The 13,376-nt window shown below is 44.4% G+C and overlaps 1 protein-coding gene across 5 annotated transcripts in view; it reads left to right on the plus strand.

Annotated features, from left to right (window-relative positions):
- DMD (dystrophin) overlaps positions 1-13,376 on the plus strand; it is a 2,615,032-nt gene that overhangs the window by 2,584,727 nt on the left and 16,929 nt on the right. For all 5 annotated transcript variants that reach the window (XM_030202363.1, XM_030202359.1, XM_030202360.1 and 2 more), the window contains one exon: positions 2,609-2,701. In XM_030202363.1, the coding sequence (XP_030058223.1) occupies positions 2,609-2,701 (93 nt within the window). The remainder of the gene's footprint in view (positions 1-2,608; positions 2,702-13,376) is intronic.

The following is a 13,376-nucleotide window of genomic DNA, read 5'->3' on the forward strand; positions in this document are numbered from 1 at the left end:
ATGCAGAATTTCAAAGTGTAGCAACATTCCATGTAGAACCCCAAAGAGTAACAAGATTCTTTGGGGTAGAGGAGTGGCCTAGTGGTTAGAGCAAGGGGCTTGAAATCCAGAGGTGGTCAGTTAAAATCCAACTGCTGCTCCTTGTGATCTTTGGGAAGTCACTTAACCCTCCATTGCCTCAGGTACAAACTTAGATTGTGAGCCCTCCTGGGACAGAGAAATATCCAGAGTACCTGAATGTAACTCACCTTGAGCTGAAAAAGGTGTGAGCAAAATCTAAATAAATAAATATATGGAATGCTGCTACTATTGAAGATTCTACATGGAATGTTGCTACTATTTGAGATTCTAGATGGAATGTTGCCATAGTGGAGGCGTGGCCTAGTGGTTAGAGTACTGGTCTTGCAATCCAGAGGTAGCTGGTTCAAATCCCACTGCTGCTCCTTGTGATCTTGGGCAAGTCACTTAACCCTCCATTGCCTCAGGTACAAACTTAGATTGTGAACCCTCCTGGGACAGAGAAATATCTAGAGTACCTGAATGTAACTCACCTTGAGCCACTAGTGAAAAAGGTGTGAGCAAAATCTAAATAAATAGGTTTTGGCTGGGTTATATCGTAAAAAGTCAGTGCAAATGTATAAAATATTTGTTGTTGAGCCTGAACTCTCACTAAAGTATTTTGTAACCTGACCGATTTGATTTGTTATATGTGTTTGCAACCTTCCATCCCTCAGTCTGGATGTCACACCCTCAGCTACCCTCTGGCCCCTGGTCACAATTGGATGGTCTTACAGACAAGTGGGCTACCCTGTTTATCACACCTGAGTTGGTTGGCCCAGTTGTCCATGTGGCCAGTAGGAATAGCTCATTCAGTCATGTGCAAAAGTCTGTGAAATTCATTGCTTTTTCAGTTGGTTCACTTGTCCACAGGTAAAAAAGCTACTTCGCACTGTTACAGAAAATCTAGGAGTGGAGGAGTGGCTTAGTGGTTAGGGTGGTGGACTTTGGTCCTGAGGAACTGAGTTCAATTCCCACTTCAGGCACAGGCAGCTCCTTGTGACTCTGGGCAAGTCACTTAACCCTCCATTGTCCCATGTAAGCCGCATTGAGCCTGCCATGAGTGGGAAAGCGCAGGGTACAAATGTAACAAAAATAAAATAGATACTATTGGAGATTCTACATGGAATGTTGCTACTATTGGAGATTCTACATGGAATGTTGCTATTCCACTACCAACATTCCATGTAGAAGGCTGCGCAGGCTTCTGTTTCTGTGAGTCTGACATTTTACATACGTGCAGGACGTCAGACTCACAGAAGCAGAAGCCTGCGCGGCCACATTGATGATCTGCAAGGGCCGACTTCTACATGGAATGTTACTAGTGGAATAGCAACATTCCATGTAGAACAATGGAACAGTGGAGGAGTGGCCTAGTGGTTAGGGTGGTGGACTTTGGTACTGAGGAACTGAGTTTGGTTCCCGGCACAGGCAGCTCCTTGTGAGTCTGGGCAAGTCACTTAACCCTCCATTGCCCCATGTAAGCCAATGCCTGCCATGAGTGGGAAAGCGAGGGGTACAAATGTAACAAAAATAAAATAGATACTATTGGAGATTCTAGAATGTTGCTATTCCACTAACAACAACATTCCATCTAGAAGCCTGCACGGCCACATTGGTGATCCACAAGGGCCGACTTCTACATGGAATGTTGCTAGTGGAATAGCAACATTCCATGTAGAATCTATAGAAATCAAACAAAATAAAACATGGAAAAGAAAATAAGATGATACCTTTTTTATTGGACATAACTTAATACATTTCTTGATTAGCTTTCGAAGGTTGCCCTTCTTCCTCAGATCGGAAATAAGCAAATGTGCTAGCTGACAGTGTATATAAGTGAAAACATTCAAGCATTACTATGACAGTAAAATAGATACTATTGGAGATTCTACATGGAATGTTGCTACTATTGGAGATTCTACATGGAATGTTGCTACTATTGGAGATTCTACATGGAATGTTGCTATTCCACTAGCAACATTCCATGTACAAGGCTGCGCAGGCTTCTGTTTCTGTGAGTCTGACGTCCTGCACGTACGTGCAGGACGTCAGACTCACAGAAGCAGAAGCCTGCGCGGCCATGAGGAAGTTTGATTCCCACTTCAGGCACAGGCAGCTCCTTGTGACTCTGGGCAAGTCACTTAACCCTCCATTGTCCCATGTAAGCCGCATTGAGCCTGCCATGAGTGGGAAAGTGCAGGGTACAAATGTAACAAAAATAAGTAAATAAAAATTGATGTCTTGATATTCTCAATCCAAAAAGCCACAAATCAGTAAAACTGAGGTTGTAGCTCACTTGTCCGTAAGACCATTCAATTACTCTGGAGGAAGAGGGTGTAGAAGAACTGCCCAACAAAAGGAGAGAAATTCAGATTTTATTGGATGTTTATCGATATCCACCCACAGTGATCCAAAGTAACAGCTCCAGCAACTGTACCTTAAATGTTAAAGATGGGCCATGGTGCGTCATTCAGTTGCATTACTGGCTGCTGCATCTGTTACTGTTCTTCTGAATGCTTTAGATTTGTTTTGGTTTCTTTTTTTTTAGGTGGTGATGATCTTCTCAGCCCTCCCCATGAAACGAGCACAGGACTAGATGAGGTGATGGAACAGCTGAACAGCTCCTTTCCGAGCAGCAGAGGTAAACCGCATCACATGACAAACCTGAAAATAGCACAGACTCCTTGTGGGAATCCTTAAACCTGTTCAGCTTTAACCGTGAATTTCAAGTCTTGGCAGAAACCTAAAACAGCTCCTTATAACTTTCCTAGAACTGACTGTGGGCTTCTTTAAGGCTTTTTTTGCAGGCGAGTAGAAATAATTTTAAACAAAGAAAGGACACAGTGAAATGGATGAAATTAGACTGTACAGGAACGGGGGCGCAGCCAGCCCTCTGATTTTGGGGGAGCCCAGGGGTGGACTCCCTGAGCGCGCTCAGTTCTTGCACGAACTGAGCACACGCGAGCATGCTAGATGAGCACCAGGGCCGGCTCAGCTTATGGACCAGGTGAGGCGCTGGCTCAAGGCAACTGGTGATGAAAGGTGCCAAAATCCTTGTCCAGCATCTTTCCCTCTCTCTTCCCTTCCCCTCCCCATGCAGGGGGGTAGGGGGAAAAGGAGGGAGAGATGCCAGACCTGGATGCAGGCTTTTTGGACCCTTAATCACAATGTGGGTTGGGGGAAGACTAAAAAGGGAAAGCTTTCATGTGGAAGTGGGGGGGGGGGGGGCTGATGCAGAGCTTGGCTCAGGGTGCCACAATTTATTTATTTATTAGGATTTATTTACCGCCTTTTTGAAGGAATTCACTCAAGGTGGTGTACAGTAAGAATAGATCAAACATGAGCAGGAGGCAGTTAGAGCAATCCCATGAGCCAGCTCTGCTTAGTGCAGATCATCTGTTGCACTATGTAGTGAATTGCCCCCAAGCTACTTCGCACTGTTACAGAAAATCTAGAAGCCCTGCTTTCACTTTTGTGGTAAGTGTACAGTCATTCTCAGAAGTGCTGGTATCCTATTCAGAGCCTAGTGGTTAGTGCAGTGGACTTTGATCCTGGGGAACTGAGTTCGATTCCCCTGTGACTCTGAGCAAGTCACTTAACCCTCCATTGCCCCTGGTACAAAATAAGTACCTGAATATATGTAAACCGCTTTGAATGTAGTTGCAAAAACCTCAGAAAGGCAGTATATCAAGTCCCATTTCCCTTTCCCTATTTGAGATTCTACATGGAATGTTGCTACTATTGGAGGTTCTAGATGGAATGTTGCTACTATTGAGATTCTGTTGCTTCTATTTGAGATTCTACACGGAATGTTGCTACTATTGGAGATTCTAGATGGAATGTTACTACTATTGAGATTCTACATAGAATGTTGCTATTCCACGAGCAACATTCCATGTAGAAGCCTGCCCTTGCAGATCAGCAACCCGGCCACGCAGGACGTCAGACTCACAGAAACAGAAGCCTGCGCAGCTGCATTGGTGATCTGCAAGGGCAGGCTTCTACAGGGAATGTTGCTAGTGGAGGAGTAGCCTAGTGGTTAGTGCAGTAGACTTTGATCCTGGGGAACTGAGTTCAATTCCCACTGCAGCTCCTTAAGACTCTGGGCAAGTCACTTAACCCTCCATTGCCCCTGGTACAAAATAAGTACCTGAATATATGTAAACCGCTTTGAATGTAGTTGCAAAAACCTCAGAAAGGCGGTATATCAAGTCCCATTTAACAGGCTCAAGGGGCACATAAACGCGATGGTCTGTTATAGAATTTCCCTTTAGACGTGGAGATGAGAGAAGGCACAGGACGGTGCTTGGATTCTGGGAGTGAGCTGAGAATGAACGTGGTATTCGTGGCCTTTGCCGGATCCATATCTCGGAGAGGAACACGGTCACTTAATTGTCGGATGTTAGGAAGTCTGGCATCGCAGTGGAATGGGGCGTAAGGGACATTGCAGTGAGGATGGAAGGAGAAAAATATTTATTAGGGGCCCAATGTTCAGCCAGCAGTAATCAGCATTTTGCTGACTGCTGCCGGTGCTAAACCTGGAAATTTCAGTGCCGGGCCGTGTCCAGAAAATCCGTGTTTGCAGAGCCAAGTAACAAATAGCCGGTTAAGTGCGATAATCTGCACTTACCTGGCTATAGGGAACTGCATAAATATCGGACTGACTATTATGCGGTTAAGTTCTAAATATTAGCACTTAACCGGCCATGTGCTAACTCCGTCCTAGAACACCCCAAAATACAGGTGGAAATAGACAAAGCAGATCAATGGTAGATACCAACAAATCTTTATTGTAAAAATTCAAGCCAATACAATGCCGTATTTTGCCCATAAAGGGGCTGCGTCGGCTGCGTGGTGTATAGAAAGATCTTCACCAAAAAAATTGAAGCGGTGCAAAGAAAAGCTACAAGAATGATATGGGATTTGCGTTACAAGACGTATGAGGAGAGACTTGCTGACCTGAACATGTACACCCTGGAGGAAAGGAGAAACAGGGCTGATATGATACAGACGTTCAAATATTTGAAAGGTATTAATCTGCAAATGAACCTTTTCCGGAAATACGAAGGCGGTAGAATGAGAGGACATGAAATGAGATTGAAGGGGGGCAGACTCAAGAAAAATGTCAGGAAGTATTTTTTCACGGAGAGAGTAGTGGATGCTTGGAATGCCCTCCCGCGGGAGGTGGTGGAAATGAAAACGGTAACGTAATTATTCAAAAAAGCGTGGGATAAACATAAAGGAATCCTGTGCAGAAAAAATGGATCCTCAGAAGCTTAGCAGAGATTGGGTGACAGCATCGGTGGTTAGGAGGCGGGGCTAGTGGTTGGGAGGCGGGGCTAGTGCTGGACAGACTTCTACAGTCTGTGTCCTGAATACAAATCAAGGTCAGGTTTGGATATAAAGTAGCGCATATCAGTTTATCTTGTTGGGCAGACTGGATGGACCGTATAGGTCTTTTTCTGCCATCACCTACTATGTTACAATGTTACCAACAAAAAAATTAATACCCTGTTACATAAGACACCATAGCAAATGAAAAAAAACTAGCACAGGGTGAAGATCTTTCTGTTCACCACTTAGCCCCTGATGCAGCCCCTCTATGGGGGGAAACACGGCCTGCGTCGGGCATTGTATTGGTTTGAATTTCTACAATCAAGATTTGTTTGTATCTACTGCTGATCTGCTTTGTCTGTTTCCACATTGTATTTCGCGGATCGGCTGCCCTGTTGTTTCTTGGAACACCCCCAAAATACCCAGTTTTGAGTTTGGCGCTAACCAGTTACTTTCCGTGGTAGAGTAACGCTGAAAATGACCAGTTAGCCCTGAACAGGCGACTTAACCGGCCAGGAGTCATTTCTGGCTGGTTAAATTGCATTGAATATCAACCCCTAGGGATTCGGGGTCAGGAGGCTGAGGGCAGAGCCGCCGAGAGACTAGGCCGGGCCCGGGGCAAGGCTGCCCTGCCTCCGCCCCCCCCCCCCTGCTGCTGCTGCCCCCCCATCGCTCCCCTCGCTGCTGCAGTCTGCGATCTCACCTGCCTATCTCCACAGCTCCGGGCCCCCTTCATTCAAAGCGGCAGTCACAGATCGTGTCTCTTCTGGCCTTCCCTCCCTGTGTCCCACCCTCGTCTGATGTAACTTCCAGTTTCCGCGATCTGCGACTGGCACTTTGAATGAAGGGGGCCCAGAGCCTAGGAGGCAGGCAGGTGAGACCGTGGACTGCAGCGCCGGCGTCCTGACCCCGGCGCCGGGACCCCTTGGAGGCCCGGGAAATTTTGCCCCCCCCCGCCCCCCCCCTCTCGGCGGCCCTGGCTAAGGGAGCCGAGAATATTTTTATGTGAATATGCGGAAAATCGTGAGGGTAAAGTAGATTACAAGTGTGACCAGCTGGTGTGGCAGTGGATAAAGAAAATCTCCTGTAAATCACACTCAAGTTGCGTGTTTAACACTAGAGAGTTGGTCCAGACCTTGTTGTGTGATTACATAAGTATTGCCATACTGGGACAGACTGAAGGTCCATCAAGCCCAGCATCCTGTTTCAAACAGTGGCCAATCCAGGTCACAAGTACCTGGCAAGATCCCAAAACAATACATTTTATGCTACTTATCCTAGAAATAAGCGGTGGATTTCCCCCAAGTCAATTTTAATAATTGTCTATGGACTTTTCCTTTAGGAAGCCATCCAAACCTTTTTTTAAACCCCGCTAAGCTAACTGCTTTTACTAGAGAAGCACATCAGGTGCCAGGGTAGACTGAAGCAGTTAATGAGACTGACTCGTCAGCGTGTATGGGAGGTGAAGCAAACTGGCCCAGTAAGATGCCAGATCCATTTACGCTGAGTGCTGAAGAAAGTGTAATTGTTCCTAATTTAGCTCAATAGGATGATACCACAAAGTCGACATTCTCGGAGGAAGCGATGCAGTTTGCCCTGTGAATTTAATATGAAATTGTAAATTAAAAAATAACACAAGGAACAGAAAGGTAACTTTTGGGTTTCTGCTGCTGAATTAGTATTGCCATCATTCCTCTGTTCAGGACACAAAAAAAGGCTGCGTTTCACTTGATTTGCAGCAGAATTTTTGCCTTTTGTGCAAAATATTAAAGCAGGGATAGTAGCAAAATAGCCGTTGCAGCAAAGTCTCCTGCTAACAGCAGCATCTGAGAACTGGAAGTGCTAGAATATGTGGCCTGCTGTCCCCCCGTGCAAGCTAAAAGAAAACCAGGGCCAGCCAGAATGATTGCAGCAACCTCTGTCCACCAGCTGTAGTATTTTCAAGTGACTTTGTGTCAGGTTTCCCAAATCATGGACATTCACCCAACCCAGGAAGAGAAGCATCAAACAACGAATGGAACCCCGGATTATACAGATCGTGGGTCCTGTTTACTACGGTGGCAATGACCTGCGTTATTTACCAATTGACGGGCATTAATTGACAATAACGTTATGGCAGTAACGTAGCTTAAGAGAGGATTTTTTTTTCTGCAGCACATACAGATAATAATGAGATGTGGAGCATGCAGATACATGCAAAGCAGGTCATTATTATGCAAAATGAACAGTGCAGCTTGTACTAAACCTCAGAGGCTTCATTACGGATGGAATGATAACAGCCCATTGTTCCCACAGAGCAATTTAAAGAGGCCGGTGCTTTTCAAAGAATCCCCTAGCAAAATCCACACACACACACCCCTTCCCAGTCCCCTTTTAATATTAATGTCACCCCGAACACCAACTCCTTGATCCCTTTCCAAAGATAACTCCCTCCTCAGTTCCCTAGGACTTATTTTGGAAGAGTACTTGGGGGCGCAGTATTGATGGGGAGATGGGGGTTTAGGTCAAGTTTATTACCATCATAGACTGGCCCTTGTAAAAGAAGACAGATTCAGCTTGGGAGCTGCTGGTCTTGCACTGCCCTGGCTGCAGCAATGCAAAATCGAATTTCCAACACGATTTTACTAACCTGCGGTAAATGTTTGCACAGTAAAACAGAGAAGCAGTGTGCTGTTTTAGGATGGCTTAAAAAATGGGGCCTCAGTTTGCAGTCATTAAGTCTCTCTCTACCCCCCAGCCCACCCCAGCCTCAAGCCTGAGCAGGTGTTTAAGTAGAAACTCTGTGGCAGATTTGCAGAAGGTGCACTTGAGAGTAGGTGATCGTTGGCTGTATCCCATACCCACACACGTGACATGTTATCAGTTTAAAAAATGCCTGGCACGCTCCCTCTGAGTTGGGGACATCAGTGGCTTTCAAGCAGTAAATTAATTTTTGCTGTCTGGTCCGTGCTCTGCTTTCATTACGTCCAACTTTAATTGCTTCAGGGAAGAGGTGCCAAGCACTGAAGTGTGAGCCTGGAGAAATACTGAGAAGGAAGTTCAACTCCGCTTGCCCGGCACCAAAACCTGTCTCTCAGTTTACTTAGTTCTAACTGGCTAATAATAATGAAATCCACAAATCAGCTGAAATAATTACCTAGCAGCACTACGCATACATCATTAAAAATATAAAACAGGAGGAAAAAAGACCTCAAAAGTCTGCCATAACACTTTCAAGCATAGGCTAGACTCCTTTACCATCACTGGACGTAAAAAAAACCTCCTCAATATTTCGCATCGCATCTCGTATACACTTAGCTTTAATATTATGGTCCCGACGGGTATCTCCGTTTCACTTCTACGAAGCTTCCTCAGGGGAGCTCTTATGGGAAATAGCAACCAGCATAGACTGTCGGTAGCCAACTGTTTTGGGGAGGCTAAAGGGGGCGGGGCTTACCTCCGTAGCGACGCCAATGATGTCGCTGCCAAGGGGGCGGACCTGACCTCCGTACTCTCCGTGGAAGCAACGTCAATGATGTCGCTGCCACGGAAGTAAAACAATTAAAACGCACGCGCGAGAGGGGCGGGTAGGGCGGGCGCAAACCCAAACGGAAGTCGACCATTGCTCCCCAAGCCTCTTATACGGGGCTCCTATGGCAACCAGGAATATTAAAAGCCTAAACTTACATTATATGGCTTGGCGTTTCTTTCCTTATCACAGACGCCTCCGCGCTCCCTACTTCCTGGCCGGACCTCATCCTTTCCGTTCTGTGGAAGACGTAGCGACGCCATGATGTCAGAAACAAGAGGAAAGGAGGTAACCAACGGAAGAGCCTCGCCAGTTACAAAACAGCAGTCCACTCAATACGAGAATTTAACCCTTTGGGTTCCAGTGATTGTAAAACATGGATTCCCCCTCTGTCACCCCCTCGAACATTCTGGGGGACGCGATCAATCACAAAACATCTGAATGCTTCAAAATGTGGTTGGCAGCTATACGATGCGCTACTAGCAACGCTCTGCAATGCGCTGATGTAAACGCCAAATGGATTTCCTCACATACCACCTCATACAGGTGCATTGTAAAATATAAATCACGTATGCAGATTGACACGTAGTCTTATGTTTCATCTGAGATGTTCTGTCATTTCCAAAGTTAAAGAGCAAGTTTTACAGTGATTCGTCTCCTGAACTCTGGGTAAATTAGCCGGACTTAAACGTTCTTTGAAATTGCTCGCTCTAGAGAAAGCTACCCACACGTTATGACCTTTGAATACAGCATCAGATTTTATAACTATCCATTTCATTTTCATACCTTTTTTTATTTTTTTAAATCATTTATTTATAATTTTTTCATTTTACAAGGATCACTTGCAAAACAGTAAAACAGAGATGATTGTACATTAAGACAATATTAGAAGAAAACAATCTCAACAAGATAAATGGATTTTATACAATCTTTCTCTTTCTTAGACCACAAAATAAATAGGGAGAGTGAAACAAGACAAGGAGATCAATTTAAACAACAACAAACAAAGAAAACGTGGTATTAACCCGATTATCCCCAGTTATTATTTATCTGAATCATTATTCCACATTGATCATCTGGTTGGTTTCTTCAAGACCATAACGGTGCTTAGTCCATCAATTTCATTCGAAACATACTTATTGTCCAATATTAGTGAAAGTAATACACCTGATTTCATTTTTTTTCCCTTTTAAAACCAGAAATTGTTTAACAATACAAACCCTTGAATCTCCAATCCAATTCCCGCTGATTAAAGTAATCCCAGTTTCACAGGCTTCACTCCTTTTGAATTAATATATTAAGAGGAATCATTTCAGAGGAAAAAAAAACATTAGGGGTCATACCCGGAACTCTGGGAAAACATCAATCTCGATATTAATCATCTGTAACAATATTCATTTTGTTCAAATTTTTCTGGTCTTTTATCATTTTCAAATCTTAACCATTTCCTACTTCAGTAGAACTTCATTTGCTGTATATTCTCAAAGGATTCGATTAGATTATCCATGTGGCTAATTAACAAGACTATATCTGAAGCAAAGTCATTCTCCACCACCGTCAGGTCCTGGAGCACTCTCCAGATGACATTCAATGCAACCTCCACGGGAGCCAAAAACTCCAAGCTGATAACTCTTAAGGGTTTAGGAGTAGCACCTCCGACACGGGTTCAGCTGTAAACGACTTCCGTTTCAGCATACACTCCTGACTCACTCCTCCACTCCTTTGGGCATGGTGGTTAAATGATTTTTGAGCGATGAAGTTGTTTCCAGGTCCAAGAGCATCGACGCTCCTTCGTCGGCACTAATCAAAGGACTCATCAACTCAGTCATCTATGGGTAGCTCATCACACAGCGGTCCCACACTTGCTGCACAGGGGACAAAACACTGGTCATCGGTGGCTGACCCCCCATTGTCCCCTTCCTCTGTTAAGGCAACTGCAATGCAGAGAGGAAATTTCAAGTGAACAAAAACTGAACTTTAGAGGACAGCTGGGCCGTTGAGTGTACGAGCTTCAGGTCACCATCTTTCCCCTCTCCCTAATTTGGGACACTCTTTGTCTGGTTTCTCCTCAGAGGCCTGTCTGATATGGGTAACCCTTCAGCATAGCCCTCTGAGTCATTGAAACACGGAAGCCCCTCCACCACTTATAAGGTGGTGTCCCTTCGGAGTGGGTATACCTATTTTTATAAGTTGGTTCTAACATTTTGCAAAGAAAGGTGATTAGGAAACTGTATAACGGGAGAAAGTAACACAAAACTGATTACAGTGACTCTTGGTACTGTTCCAGTTTATCTGCTCCCTTCTTATAACTACTGCTACTTACTACTACTTAACACTTCTAAAGCGCTACTAGGGTTACGCAGCACTGTACAGTTTAACAGATCTGCACGATTGTACACAAAATCATTCATGCGGACGCCCCAATCTACATGATAAACCTTGTGTATCTACCTCCAAGAAACGCCACCAGATCATCCCGCAAATTTCTCAACCTACACTTCCCCAGCTGTAAAGGACTAAAATACAAGCAGATGCACGCCACCACCTTCTCTTACATAAGCACGCAGCTGTGGAATGCATTGCCTACAGACCTGAGAACAATTGACGAAACAACTGTTTTCCGCAAATCTCTGAAGACTTATCTCTTCAACAAGGCCTACAATGAGAACCGATAGCCACACTAGTCCACCTCACCAACCCACTCAGGTCTAGATGCACAAAACTGTAATGACCCTTTAACTGCCGCTGAACAATGAAATTTCCCACCGTCTCATGCATTAAGGGCCCTTTTCCGAAGCCGATAGCAGACAACGAAAACAGGATCAAACGAGTCACTTCCAATTGAATATGAACAAATCGCAATGCACCAACCATACCGACGCATACAATGATTCATTTACCGCAAAAGATTTAACGAGGAGTTGAATCTGTCGTTCAGGCCACACATGTCAGACAAATCCATCGTAACATGTCAATGCACATAAAAATGGCACAAAAATACACCCCAAAACAATTTAATCACCTAGGAACACTTATGGACCAAAAATTGTGGGAACCACATGTTACACGCCACACACCTTGGACAATAATAAAATGCAGCATAAAGGAACAATAACATGGCAGCACCTTCGAAGCACGAAAATGTGAAATGAAACAACAGGAGCATGGCTGCAAACTTATCATCTGTTTAGTAGGAAAACTACCCATAAAAAAGCAGAGTTGCTGAAACCACACGGTACACAGCGAAAGCAAAAAAAAAACATGTGGAAAACAATGCAATTTACTAAAAATCAAAATTTTCACTTTGTAAACGTCTTTCTATTGCCAGCACAGAGAACAACACACAACAATCAAGTCACAGCACTCGGTACTTGTGATTTTAAAAAGCTGTGACTCGACTATTACACGCCGTGGACGCACGCCTATGACGTTACATACACGTAGGTTAGCCACGTTGATCCGTGCGTATGCATTTCCGAACGGATTTCCAAAATTTTCATGCATCCGACTTCTGAGTACCGTTCCGAAATTTTCTACGGTGCGTTTTTCCTGCATTGCTCGTACTTTCGAAATCGGTAAGCAGTTTTACGTTTCGAGATTTTTTACGAAGGGTTAATGCATCTGGGCCTCAGTTAAGATAACCTACCTCCTATAATTACCCTACTCACCCCCTTCCTTCTTCTCTCTTCCCTCACTTAATTTCTACACAACACTAAATGTATCTGCTATCCTGTAACGACAATGTTTACAAAACTATGTAAGCCACATTGAGCCTGCAAATAGGTGGGATAATGTGGGATAGAAATGCAATAAATAAATATTAATAATGATTAACAAAGAAGGACAGTCCCTGCTCAAAGGAGCTTACAATCTAATGGACAAAATGTGCAGTCAAACAAATTGGGGCAGTCTAGATTTCCTGAATAGAGGTATAATGTCCTGGTGGGCTTTGCTTTTTTGCTGGAAGTTCCTGCAGTGGAGCTGTTCACTCAGTCCACAGTAACTGATCTCTTGAAGGAAGTTTCCCTTTTCCTGAATGAAAGAGGTTTTCCCCTGGTGTTCTTGGTGTTGGGCTGCCTGCAGCATATTCACAGCTGACCCAGCTGACTTCCACATCTGCTGTGCCTGTCTGCAAACAGGTGTTAAAGCCAGAGGGCTGACACTTTATTGTCACCTCTGTCATTTGTTTAACCCTGACGGAGAAGGGGTCTCAGAGAGATGATGTTTTCACTATAAACCAGAGCTCTGATTAAACAGCCTCAGGAAAGAGAGGCTGAACCCGACAGGTTTGCAAGTAGGAGTCAGACAAATGCTAGCGCAAGGCAGAAGGCTTTTCTGCAAAAGATATCGCAGTTATTTTTCTGAGTAAGAGATGTGTATATTTAGCGGTAGCATCTGTATAACTAACTATGCACGTATAACTTTTATTCGGATATCTGTACCCTCTGGTCATTGTGCTGCAGCTCAAAGAAAG

This window comes from Microcaecilia unicolor, chromosome 4 (assembly GCF_901765095.1).
Source record: "Microcaecilia unicolor chromosome 4, aMicUni1.1, whole genome shotgun sequence".
NCBI classification, from domain to species: Eukaryota; Metazoa; Chordata; class Amphibia; order Gymnophiona; family Siphonopidae; genus Microcaecilia; species Microcaecilia unicolor.